Below are 12,997 nucleotides of genomic sequence, written 5' to 3' on the forward strand. Positions count from 1 at the left end.
TGGGACACAAATAAAAGCTAATTTTATCATTTCAGAAAACACTGGGTTTGCTTACTGTTCCTAATAGAAGCATTACAGCAGTGCATGGATACGAAAAGATGTGAGGCATTCCTTCACAGGCAGCTCTGAAGTGAAAGGTTTCTTTTCAGAAGTCTGCTTACTGTCTCCTCTTGGGAAAAGAGAGAAAGCTTCACAGTACACAGGCTGTGGGGTTGGGGTTTTTTTGGTTTCCTTTTGGTTTTGGCTTATTACGTGGCAGATGGGAGTCTCCATGCTGGTTTATAGTATGCACAAGATCATGAACATTAATCCCATGCTGGTTAGATGGTTAGTTGTGGCTTGAGGTTGTGGTCTTGCTTCTTTCCAGACTGTGGGATTATATAGACATGTAACTTCCTACCTATTCCCAGGGAAATGAGAAGCTGTGCAGCTTCTTCAAGGCTTTGTCTGTTTGTGCCAGGAGAGGGAAGCCAAGATGCCAAATGCATTACCTGCTTTCTGAGGGAAATAAATTGTCCAAGAGTTAGTCTTGAGAAGTTGCCCTTCACAGGAGAAGTTTGAAAGGCTTTGAGATAATTTCTTTGATGTACTCTCACAGTTCCCCTTCTGGTTGTGTAACTGACTCACTGTGGGCTGGTTTGCAGAAGGTTGCTTAGATACCTAAAAATGTGCCTAGAAACGAGGTACCTGTCTCACACTGTGAAATTTAACTTCATAAGAGAAGAACTCTCAAATGTGGTATCAGTCTTATTTTCCCATGTTTTCTTCTGTTAGCTTTCTGTCAAATTTGACTTGAAATCTAAACACTTGAATCTATTTATTTCAAATCCTACAAGAAGGGCCATATGAAATTAGAGGTTACATCAGCACCTGGTGACTTTGGGTGGAAGGGAAATGTGTTTTAGTTGTGTCTTTAGATGCTGTTCAATATCTTTTGGAAACAAGAAGAATACCAGTTAGAAATCATTCATGCTGGAGAAGGCCACACAGCCTGTGCCTTCATGTCCAGGAAATCTCCATAGCTTTATCTCCAGCTGGCTGTGCCCTGACTCTTCAGTATGTCTCCCTTCACAGATGGATCTGCAAGCACCTCAGTGGTCCAGATTCACAGAGTTGTAGGGGTTGGAAGAGGCCCCCAGAGCCCATGGGGTCCCACCCCCTGCCCAAGCAGGGTCCCTAGCACAGGTCAGGGCTGGAATCTCTCCAGAGAAGGAGACTCCACACCCCCTGGGCAGCCTGTCCCAGGGCTCCCTCACCCTCACCGGCAAGAAGTTCTTCCCCACATTGGGGGGAACTCCCTGGGCTCCATCTTGAGCCCATCACCCCTTGTCCTGTCCCCACAGACACTGAGCAGAGGCTGCCCATGGCCCCTGGGTCCCACCCTTCAGCTCTTGATCCCCATTGATCAGATCCCCTCTCAGGCTTCTCCTCTGCAGGCTGAACAGCCCCAGCTCCCTCAGCCTTTCCTCCCAGGGGAGATGCTCCAGGCCCTTCATCCCCTTCGCAGCCTCCTCTGGACTCTCTCCAGGAGATCCCTGGCTGTTTGATCCCAGGGAGCCCAGCACTGGACACACCACTCCAGGTGGGGCTTGAGCAGAGCAGAACAGAGGGGGAGGATCATCTCCAGATTCCCACCCTTGAGAAAGAAACATCCACAACAAGCCCACAGCACTTTACTTTTAGCCCCCATCCAGTTTTCTTCCTGTAGATTGAGACAACTCTGCAGCTTCACTATGGGCCAGTGTGTCCCTGGGCTTTGCCAGGTGCTTTGTGTGTCGTAGGCTGTGAGTTCTGGGTCTGAGAGAGCCAAAAGGACCCTCCCCAGCACATCCTCCTTGTTCTCAGGGTTTCTACCTGACTCTTGTAAGCTCCTGCCTGTCAATTCACTCACCGCCCATGGTCATTTGCATCTTGCCTTGCCACCTCGTATGTAAATTACCTCTGTTGATGAAAATCCCAACTGGTCACAAAAAATAAAAAGATCAGCATGTTTTATACGGTGGCAGCTGCTCTAATGCAGAAAATGATTTTAAGAGCTGTTGAAAATATGGAATTTAGGTCAAGTATATTCTCTAAATGATTCACCATCTCATTTGTGATTAGTGAAGTAGGGAGCGATGCAGTTGTGCTTAAGCCGTGCTTTAAGAGTTTTACATGCAAAGTCATGCTTATTTTCCAGAGTAGTACCCTAGAAACCATTTGGATTCCCACTTAACTCTCAAAAAAAAAACCCAACAACTGTGTATTCTTGGCCAAAATAGGTCTCAGCTAACCAATGCTTCCATCCCAGTATGAAGTACTATCCTAAACGAGCTTTGTCTCCTAATTTACCTGTATCCCCCATCACCTTATGTTCAGCACAGAATCAGTTTTGGTTTGTATACTGTTCAGTCTTTTGCTCTAAACCTTCTAAGAAGCCACAACACAAAAAATAACCCCTAAATTCTACCACTTCTTCACAAGGTGAGTGTTTGGCAGAGTTGGCTGCAGAGAAACTGGGGCTGTTCCTGGATCCCTGGCGGGGTTCAAGGCCGGGTTGGATGAGGTTTGGGGCACCCTGGGCTGGGGGGGTGTCCCTGCCCATGGCAGGGGGACACTGGAGGGGTCTGAGGCCCCCTCCCACCCACACCAGTCTGGTGTTCTATACCCTGAAAGAAAGTATATTTGTGCTAAGAAAAAGGTAATGACATTTAATAACGTTCCCATGTTGCAAATGAATTCTCTTCTGGCAACCCAGATTCCCACTTGTGCCCCAGTTTTTGTAGAGTTTCATCTTTCTGGTGTCTCTCTGCTGCCCTGTGTCACAGGTTGGACTAAAGATGATTCCACTTGCCAGCTGAAATCCACAGTTTCCTTGTCTGCCTGTGGAGAAACACTGTGGGAGAAGTTTCTCCTCAGTCAAATCCTGCACTTTGGGAGGAGAAACCTTTAACAAATACAGTGAAATATTTGGAGATAGCATACTTCTTGGTTAAAGACATACCTGCTCGCTGCAGGGGGGTTGGGCTAGGTGACCTTTAGCAGTCCCTCCCAACCTACAGCATTTGACAGTAGCCATTGGAAAACATAAACACTTGCCAATATGATGCCTGAAATACTGCCAGAAGTGCCTTACTCAGATTTGCTCCATCCCTACAGCATCAGTCCTCATGGTATGACCCTTCTCTCTGGAGCCTGGTGAGTGCAGGTTGTAATCCAGTGATGATGATGATGATGATTATTATTATTATTATTATATTATATGCCAGGGCACTTTCTGTCATCTTCTCTTGGTAGTAAAACTCTTGCTCTGGGCACTTGCATAACTGAAACCATCCAGATGTGTTTACCCTCTGGAAGAGGCAAACCAGATGTGGAAACCACAGGTCTGCCAGGGGTGAAGGCAGCTGTGCAACCCTCCATGAACAGGGGGTTGATGACCCCATTGAGCTTTTGTTGCTCCATCTACTTTGCACTGTAGGAAAATGTGTGTATTTGATACATGTGCAGCTGAGTGTACGTGCAGACTTGGGTTTTTTTTTGATTCCTAAAATGAATCATTTGTGAGTTTAAATATTGTTTAGGTATCTAGAGTTCGGATTTTAGAGATTTAACCTTGAACAAAGACAATTTGGGAACAAAACAGAGATCATTTGGCAGCCATGCTCCTCAGGTGCCCCCAAGATGTGTTTGCCTACCACAGGCACGCAGAGGGGATCCCCCAGGTCTGGAGGCACCAGGCTGTACCTTGTACCCAGCTGTAGCTCAGAGCAACCCAGGGCTGATCTGAGGTTCCTCAGCTTTGCAACCCCCAGCAATCCTGACCCCAGGAGACGTTCGTGGGCGTGTGCTGTGGACATCTGGTTTCTGTGGGTCCATCTGAATTCTCTCTTAACCACCCAAGGCAGTGGCTGAGGATTGAGAGTCCACTGGTTTCCCCACAGTTCCCATCAGAGGCTCTGCAGTGCCTCACTTTGAAACTCTTGCAGTGATGTGTTGGTGTTTAATTCAGTTCTCCTTGCTGTTTCTGAGAATACCACATCCTCTTTGGGGCTGAGATAGTTGTCACGTGCATGGGAGTTCATGGACTTTCCTTCTTCCCCTGGGTCTGTGCTTCTTGTGGTGCGTTTATATTATTGTAAACATTTGTTTTCTCACTGTTTTTGTGTTTATTTCAGTGTTTGCCCAAGTTCATTCAATCATATGCTACTAATATAGGAGACTGCAGCATTTATTTATAACATTAATACTTGAAGCAGGGGGGGGTTAGAACTTGATGAGCTTTGAGGTCCCCTCCAACCATAACCATTCTCTGATCCTATGATTCTAGAAACACTTTCTAGAACCCAAAAAACCTTTTGGGTTTTTTTTCCTGAACATCTGTGCAATATGAGCTGGGGAGCTGCTTTGGCAGGGGGGTTGGACCCGATGAGCTCTTGAGGTCCCTTCCAACCCCTACAATTCTGTGATTCCCTTAAGCAGCATTTCTTCTGCTTGCTCTGACCAGAGTGGCGTATGACATCATTTACCTGTGTGTTTGTCATCGTTCTGTCTCTGTCCAAGTAAATTTTTGCAGTCTAATAGTCTACATGTGTACTGTCACATAGCCTCAACCTGTCTTGAGATGGTTGTTTCACATTCATCATTACATAAAACTGAAGACTGAAATGCAGGGGGTTATTTTTTCTTTTATTTGTTTTAACTAAATACAATTGTTTTAACTAAACCCTTGCTCTTATTTCCCTGAAGTTCCAGACCCAGAGCCTGCGCCTGTCAGACCTGCACAGGAAGTCTCAGCTGTGGAGGGGGATAGTTAGTGTTACCCTAATCGAAGGTCGGGAGCTGAAGGCGATGGATGCCAACGGGCTGAGTGACCCCTACGTGAAGTTCCGGTTGGGGCATCAGAAGTACAAGAGCAAGGTAACTGTAGCTGTGACCCTGTGGTGCACCTTGGCTGGGCTTGAACTGTTTTGTTCCTGCTCGTGGGGTGGGTTTTATTTTGGCTTGCGTGGCTGTTTGAATAGGGATGGAGATGTATTGTTTCATTATTCAGCTGCCAGAGCACCTGATGCTTTGTTTACATCTTTCCTTTTTATGTCACTGTACACAAGAACAGCACCAGGCAGGGGGGAAAATGTGGCAGTGGTAAATGTGGGGAGGCAGGTGTGATGTTCCAGACCAACTGTGTTGGCTTTTGCTGTTACTGGTCATTCACAGAGTCACTGGGTTGGAAAAGCCCTTAAAGCTTTAAGAGTCCAACCATCCCTGTCCTGTGTTAAACCAGATCCCTGAGCACCTCATCTCCCCTCTGTTAAACACCCCCAGGGCTGGGGACTCAGCCCCTCCCTGGGCAGCCTGGGCCAGGCCCTGACAGCTCTGCCAGGGAAGAACTTTTCCCTCCCAGCTGAGCTGACCCTGCCCTGGGGCAGCTTGAGCCCATTGCCCCTTGTCCCATCTCCTGTCCCCTGGCTGCAGAGACCATCGCCCACCTCTCTGCACCCTCCTGGCAGGGCAGGGGAGGTGGGGAGAAGGTCTCCCCTCAGCCTCCTCTTCTCCAGGCTCAACACCCCCAGCTCCCTCAGCCGCTCCTCAGAGGATTTGCCCTCCAGCCCCTTCCCCAGCCTGGTTGCCCTTCTCTGCACTCGCTCCAGGCCCTCCATGTCCTTCTCATGGACATTGGTGGCAGGGGGGAAGTGGAGTCATTCTGGTGAGTAGACAGCACCTTTGTGCCTCTCTGGCTTGAAGCTGGTCACCTCTTGGATCCTTGGGATGCTCTTACTCTCCAGCCATGTCCTGGTTGTGTTGTCACTTTCCTCATCGCATCCTTCCAGCAAGCTTCATTTTGGTTTTTGTCTGTATAGGAACATTTGGAGAGGATTGATCAAGGAGAAAAGGACTGTGGAAGCTTGCTTGGCTTTCCTGCTATTATTTCTTATTTCCCTGATTTCACACACACACAGACACACACAGACACACAGACACACAGACACACACACACACACACACACACACACACGACCTTGCTCTCCCCATGTGCTTTTCACACCCAGACAAAGGGCAAAGCAAGGAAGAGCCCAGGAGCATTTGGGTGCCACCTCTGCAGACCTGTGAGCACACGTTAGGACCCCTTGTTTGGAAATTAGGAGAAATGGAATATCATGCTTTTCTGCCTTAAAAAACCTTCCTCACATTTCTATGTTTCAATCCTCTCCTTTTGTTGGGTTTTTGGGGTTTTTTTGAAGCTGGCAGTCCTGGCGGATGTAGAAATTAGCAGTTGGTTCCTAGGGAAGGAACTCTGCAGTTCCCATTCGTGCTCAGGACAGGTGTGACTGCTGTAACTGCTCTGCTTCTCTGTTAGGGTAGGAAAACCTGCCAGCTCTCTGCTCTGCAGAGCGTGGTCAGAAGTACGTGGACTCTGAAATCCATTGAAGTTACTTCTTTTGTCAGAAGTAACTGGACTGAAAAGTGATTGAGTAAAGCTACTTTGATCTGAGTGCAAAGGAAAGGAAGTAAAATACAGTTTTTGGGGGAAAGAACTAAAAAAAATAAAAGGAATATTATTCTATATAAAGTAAACCCTAGTATCGTTTTTCCACCAGCATTGCTGCAGCTGGTGAAAGAGGACATGATTAAATTGTTTCTGTTTAAATACTTACAGTCATCATCTGCTTGTCACTGCAGGTGCTTTGTTTTCCTTTAGGCTCAGACACATAACTTTGCAGCGAACTGTCACTCAGAGGAGGGTGTAATTATTCCACAGAAAAATGGATCCATTCCCAGGGTAAATCCTTTGTTCAGGAGACTTTTGAAGGTGACGGGTTGCAGGATTTTGGAGGTTGCTCTTGTGTCAGAGAGGCATGAGAGAGCTGCCCAGTACTCTTTTCTAATTACTCTCCTTTTTTAATTCTCACTTCTTCAGATATTCACACTGCAAATGGGGAAAAAAAAACCAAACCCAAAACCCCACAAAAACAACAACTTCCTGAACAGACTCTAAAGATCAAATTTACAATTCAAGAAAGCAAGTGCCTGCACACTGCAATATGACTTTCCTTTTGCTCTCCTTTCAGATTGTGCCAAAAACTTTGAATCCTCAGTGGAGGGAGCAGTTTGACTTTCATCTCTATGAAGAACGAGGTGGAATTATTGATATTACCGTGTGGGACAAAGATGCTGGCAAAAAGGATGATTTTATTGGCAGGTTTGTGCAATTACAGCCTTTTTCTTCCCCGGGGATGAGAGCAGATGATTAAAATGAGCCTTGCTGTTGAAACTATTTCTTATGACCATTTGTTCTTGCTTTTTTATTTTTTTTTTCTTTTACAGGGATGGGGGTTGGAGGTGGGGGGTTTAGAAAGTCTCAGCAGAGTTTGCTGCATGGATGTAATTCTGTAGTTGGATGGTGTAAAATACTCTTTCATCTACCAGTAGGTGGCAGCTTTTACCAACGCATTGGTTTAGGTTGCCCTAAATAAAAATCCCTCAGCCTCCAGCATCCACCAAGATGCAGGGGGTTCCACAGGGCAACGTCTGCCTTGGAGGAGAAGCAACCCTCATGGCTTAAAACAGGAGCAGCAGACTGAAATTACCTACTTTTTTTCTTAATCTGCTTGGTAAAGGGAGCGTTGAAGGACCACACACACACACAGTGTTTGGGGCAATGAAGATCATTCACCTAATTCATTTTCAGAAGAGAATCAGGGAGGGGGGTATCTTATCATTCAAAGAATGGTGTAAATCTCTGTGTCCATGCTCCATTTTCCTGTGTAGGAAGAGGGAAGAGGCTGGTGTTTTTTAGCAATGGCATTAACTGGCAGCTAATAGGGTGAGAAACTCTCTCATGCTTATGGATGCTGTTCAGGGTCTGTGCTATTCTGAAAGCTCTGATACCTTTTAACATTGATAGTCATACAGTCATGGTACCATTACTCGTATATATATTGAGTTTTTCTTAGAATATTGATTGTTGCTGCTTTCACTGCAGCATGGACACTACTAATTAGTGGAATTACTTTTTTTGTAGCTAAAATCAGGATTAGAAATCCCACAGACTGATGTGGGACTGCTGTCAGTGTGACCTTTCCCTCCCTCTCCTTGTGTTTAGGGTAGTGATTTCCTTTGTTGAGTTTCTGTTTATTTCCTACCCTAAATTGTGTGAACTCAGGATACACGTGGAGTCTCTGGCAAGCAAACAGTTCTAACGTCTGAGAAAGCCACTGTTGTAAAAGTAGACACAATAGGATTTTACATGACAAAACCTTATGGATGAAGTGATAACGTTCACGTTTCAAGCTTATGGTATTGTTTTGGCTTCGTTTTGCTTCACAATACAAAAAAGATGTGGGGCTGTTGGAGAGGGGTCAGAGGAGCCCCGGGGATGCTCAGAGGGCTGGAGCAGCTCCCCTACGCAGAGAGGCTGAGGGAGCTGGGCTGGGTCAGCCTGGAGAAGAGAAGGCTGTGGGGGGACCTCACTGCAGCCTCCCCGTCCCTGAAGGGACCCCAGGAACAGGAGGGGAATGGGCTTGTTAAAGGGCAGAGACTGGCAGGACAAGGGGGCTGGAGTGAAGCTGGAGGAGGGAAGGGGGAGAGGAGAGACTGGGGGGAAGTTCTTTGCAGAGAGAGTGGTGAGGGGCTGGAAGGGGCTGCCCAGAGAGGGGGTGGGTGCCCCGTCCCTGGGGGTGTTCAAGGCCAGGTTGGCTGGGGCCCTGGGCAACCTTGTGTAGCTCCAGGCCTGGAGGTTGGTGTCCCTGCTTGTGGCAGGGGGTTGGAGCTCTGGGACCCTTGGGGTCCCTTCCAACCCACACCAGTGTGGGATTCTATGATTTCAGTCAACACATGGTTAAAACCAGCTATTTTTCTGAAGAAACATAAGCATTTAGTCCTATGGCAACTGATTGTATGCCTCGGGAAATCATTCCTGATTTCTGCTTGACTTTGACCTCCTTACCCACAGGATGGTAAGATTCCCAGTTCTCTCCTGTGATTTTTCAGAGTGTTGCCATGAAAGCAGCACTTAGGTTGTTGCTGTTATCGTTGGTGATAAAGCTTTTTTAGGAGCACTGCATGAAGTAAAAGACACCATTTTTGTTCCAAGGCACTTAAAACCAAAACAAGAATGTGATGGAGAAAGCAGAGTAGGGAAATGTGTGACCTCTAAAGGTGTAGAGCTGCTTTGGAAGCTTTCAAGGTACCTCAGAATGCTGTGTGTCTTCAACATCCATGTATTTCTTCTCAGTCACCACCTGTTAGCAAGCTGGTAGCAAAAGCTTTCTACATTTCATTTCATCCCAGGAACTTTGATAGCAAGATAAATCTTCTCAGGAGAATGCTGGAAGCCTTTAGTGCTTTTTTGGTGGGAGTTTTTTAGTGTTTTTTGTTTTGGTTTGTTTTCCTGTATAGATGCAATTCTTGTTGTGTACCCAAAAACCCAGATGCTCCTTGGACAAAGCCAGTCTGTCGTGCTTCTGCAGCACAGAACTGATTTGAAGGAAATCAGTGGTATTTCCCCCCCAAATCTCTCTGCTTTTGATTCCTGTGACCTCCCTGCTGTCTCTCTGTGTGTCATCCCTCCTCAGCTCGTCCTTTCAAGCGCTGGTTTCACCTTCTGTTGGTACCTCATCTCTGGGTAAATGCAGCCTGCAAACAAATTCCCCTCCACGAAGATTTCCATGAAGAACTTTGTCATGCGTCAAACTCAATCTGAATGCAAAAACAGGTCTTAATATTCCCTCTCCCTGATACTCTTTTCCAGTCACTGTGGATAAAAATCACCCACACCTGACAGCTCCACTTTACATTGACCTCTCTTCCCCAGTTTCTCCTTTCCAGGCTACCACTGAAAGCTGGAAATACTTCAGTGCAGACAGTGTGGACTTGCTCTCTGTGTGTGTGCACGTGCTTTAATGCTGAATGTGTGTTAATTTTGTAAAGCATGACTGAGTGAAGGCTCTGTGTCTCTCAAAGCACATGTAATAAGTGGAATGTTTTGATTCAGCTTCCAGGAAAAAGTGATAATGAGGAGGGAAAGGCAAGGCTTCCTGGTTGTATTTTAGCATTTTCTCAGTGATGGGGAGCAATCCCTTTCACCTTCCTGTGATCTTCCTGCTTTATTGAATAATATGCAAGGAGCAGCTGTTACATGGGAATATTTTTATCCAGTGCAAATGAAAATAATTATTACTTGATGATGTCCTGCCTGGATGATGTATGTTTAAGGAGAAGCCACTCTTGATTGAGAAGATTCTGCTCATTGAGGGAAAGAGCAAACCAGAACGAGAAAGCAGAAGAAAAAGGTTTGTTTAAGGAGCTGTTCTCACCTCTCATGTCCACAGGGTTGGTTTTTTGTGTCCTCCATACTCATGTGCTTGCAGAGCACACGTGAAGGTCAGCAGGATTTCCCACACAGAACAGGTGTTACCAAGCTGCTTGGCCAGAGGGATGTCTTTGCAAAGTAGCGTCCCTAAAAGTGGTCCAGTGGTCCCCAACTGAGCAGGCTGTGGGAGGACAGGGACCTGGGAGCAAGGTTGAAGGGACAAACCTTGGGTCCCTCCTGGAAAGCAGCATGGGAATCCCTCTGTGAGTAGAAATATCCTTCCTGTGCTAAACCTTGCAACTTGCAAAAGCTTCTCCTGGAAGTTACAACCTCCCTGTCTCAGCTACACTTCAGTGAAATGAAAAGAAGAGGGAGATGAGGAGGGTAGACTTCTGTGGGCACTGCCTCATCATTCTCATTAGGCTGCAACTCGTTAAGTGCCAGGATGAGGTTGGGAATGTGGCATGGTGGTGATGGCATCTGTGCCCAGACTGAGAGGGCTTGGAGGAGGGTGCAGGGAAGATGCTGGGGAAGGCTGAAGGCATGGGAGTGACACTGACGTCAGGGCAGCGTGAGGATGGAATGGAAGGGGTGTCTCCTAAGCAGGGTGAAGGTATTGAGAGGGGGAGAGTGACTTCTCCTGCTGCATTTGGGAATCTCATTTCAGCCTCAGTTATGGGCATTTAAAGGATGTACGACCCCATGAACTTTAGTCTTAGAATACCCTAAAAACCTGAAATCCTGAAACCATTTCACCAATTTTTGGGGGTTTTCCGAAGCCTGGAAAGAGACCTGGTACGAAAGCTTTGAGGAAAATATATTCCCAGTCACATGCTGATTTGTACAAGGAAGCCCTGGCCTTGACCAGAACTGGGTTTCATCATGCAGGAGATTAAATTCTGGCATTCCTCTGAATATTATTTTTAAAACAAAGATGTTGCAGGTCCAAAGACATGAGCTCTGGGAGGTCTTTTTTTTTCATGAAGCACCGCAGCTAAAGCCATGGCAGCATCTTTCCTGCGTTCAAACACACGTGTGGACTCACGTGAGTTTTGTGAGTGATTGCTTCATCTGATGAGTGGAAATGTAAGATATATTTCAGCCTGGAGAAGAGAAGGCTGTGGGGGGACCTCACTGCAGCCTCCCCATCCCTGAAGGGACCCCAGGAACAGGAGGGGAATGGGCTTGTTAAAGGGCAGAGACTGGCAGGACAAGGGGGCTGGAGTGAAGCTGGAGGAGGGAAGGGGGAGAGGAGAGACTGGGGGGAAGTTCTTTGCAGAGAGAGTGGTGAGGGGCTGGAAGGGGCTGCCCAGAGAGGGGGTGGGTGCCCCGTCCCTGGGGGTGTTCAAGGCCAGGTTGGCTGGGGCCCTGGGCAGCCTTGTGTAGCTCCAGGCCTGGAGGTTGGTGTCCCTGCCTGTGGCAGGGGGTTGGAGCTCTGGGACCCTTGGGGTCCCTTCCATCCCAGCCCAGGCTGGGATTCTGTGATTCTATGATATGTGTGCATATTGTTTGGTTTAAGCACGTGTAATACCCACACGTTTTTGCTGTGAGTAAATCATTTCTCCTCCGTATTGAGTCGATTTACTCCTGTGATTAAAACCATACACGGCGGTAAGGTTTGCGCAGGTAACACTAAGATCACAATGAAGGTGAAATGATTTTAATCTTCCTGTAATTATTTAACTTTCTTATCATCTGCATTTTTGAAGGCGATCCTGACTGTCACCTTTACGATAATCAGCTAATAAATCCCCATGATTGTTACACCTTTATGCATAGCAGTAATCTGAACAAATTGGCTGCTGACAGCTGCAATAAATTGCCAAGAATGAGTGCTGTCAGAGAACAAGTTGTTTCTGTGAACATACAGGATAAGTAAATCCCATGTCATGCAGTTTTATTCAGCTGAAGTTATTTGCAAGCCGGTAGGGCAGGATTTATAGCATTATTTATTGGTATGAAAAATGCTTGTTTATCTTTAAAATGACATTGACTTTTACTCGTATTTTGTGCCAGGAAATTACTGTTGACTTCATCTGTATCTATTTTCATCAGTATTTATAGATGCTACTATCTTTTTTTTCCCCCATCTGATGCAAATTAAGAACAAAAGACCTTGTGTGTAGTATATTCATTAAAGCTATGTGTTAATTTTGCCCTATTATTTACCCTATGATCTCTCTTAACATTGTAGTGGAAGTTGAGGATGATTTTGTCTGTGTTTATCTATGGGTACACACCATGTGATGGAAGAATGCAGAAGTAATAATATTGAAAATCAGGTATTTAGGTTTCCAATAACTATTTCTTCTCTGTTTGGGGTTTTTTTTTTTGGTGGTTTGGGTGTTTTTTTAGTAGTAATAAACCCACAGAGTGTTTTCTGTGTGCACATAAACGCAAGCAGTAGGCGACCTGCACTGCTGCATTATTAATCTGAAAGCATAGGGATACACTACTCAGAGTTCTAAACTGAAGTGGGATTTTTATATAAAATATTTATGTATTTTTCAGTTTTGGGGTTTGTTTTTTTTTTTTTTTCCTCCACTGAAATTTATGTAATTTCACTACAGGAGACCGAACGTTATCAGAAAGAACAGAGTGCTGCTGTAAAGCAGTATATGGGTACTCCAACACGCACATAAAGTTGAGTGAAGGACACTAAATATGCTGCAGATAATGTTTCTTCCCAGATTTTTCTTCTAGAGA

At 46.0% G+C, this 12,997-nt stretch overlaps 1 protein-coding gene across 1 annotated transcript in view; it reads left to right on the forward strand.

Annotated features, from left to right (window-relative positions):
• Positions 1-12,997, forward strand: part of MCTP1 (multiple C2 and transmembrane domain containing 1) — a gene marked incomplete at its 3' end in the record, with an annotated part of 294,163 nt that overhangs the window by 158,683 nt on the left and 122,483 nt on the right. The window contains exons 7-8 of the mRNA XM_084278338.1: positions 4,729-4,899; positions 7,050-7,180. Of these exons, the coding sequence (XP_084134464.1) occupies positions 4,729-4,899; positions 7,050-7,180 (302 nt within the window). The remainder of the gene's footprint in view (positions 1-4,728; positions 4,900-7,049; positions 7,181-12,997) is intronic.

This window comes from Gallinula chloropus (genome assembly GCF_964237585.1).
Source record: "Gallinula chloropus genome assembly, chromosome: Z".
Classification (NCBI taxonomy): domain Eukaryota; kingdom Metazoa; phylum Chordata; class Aves; order Gruiformes; family Rallidae; genus Gallinula; species Gallinula chloropus.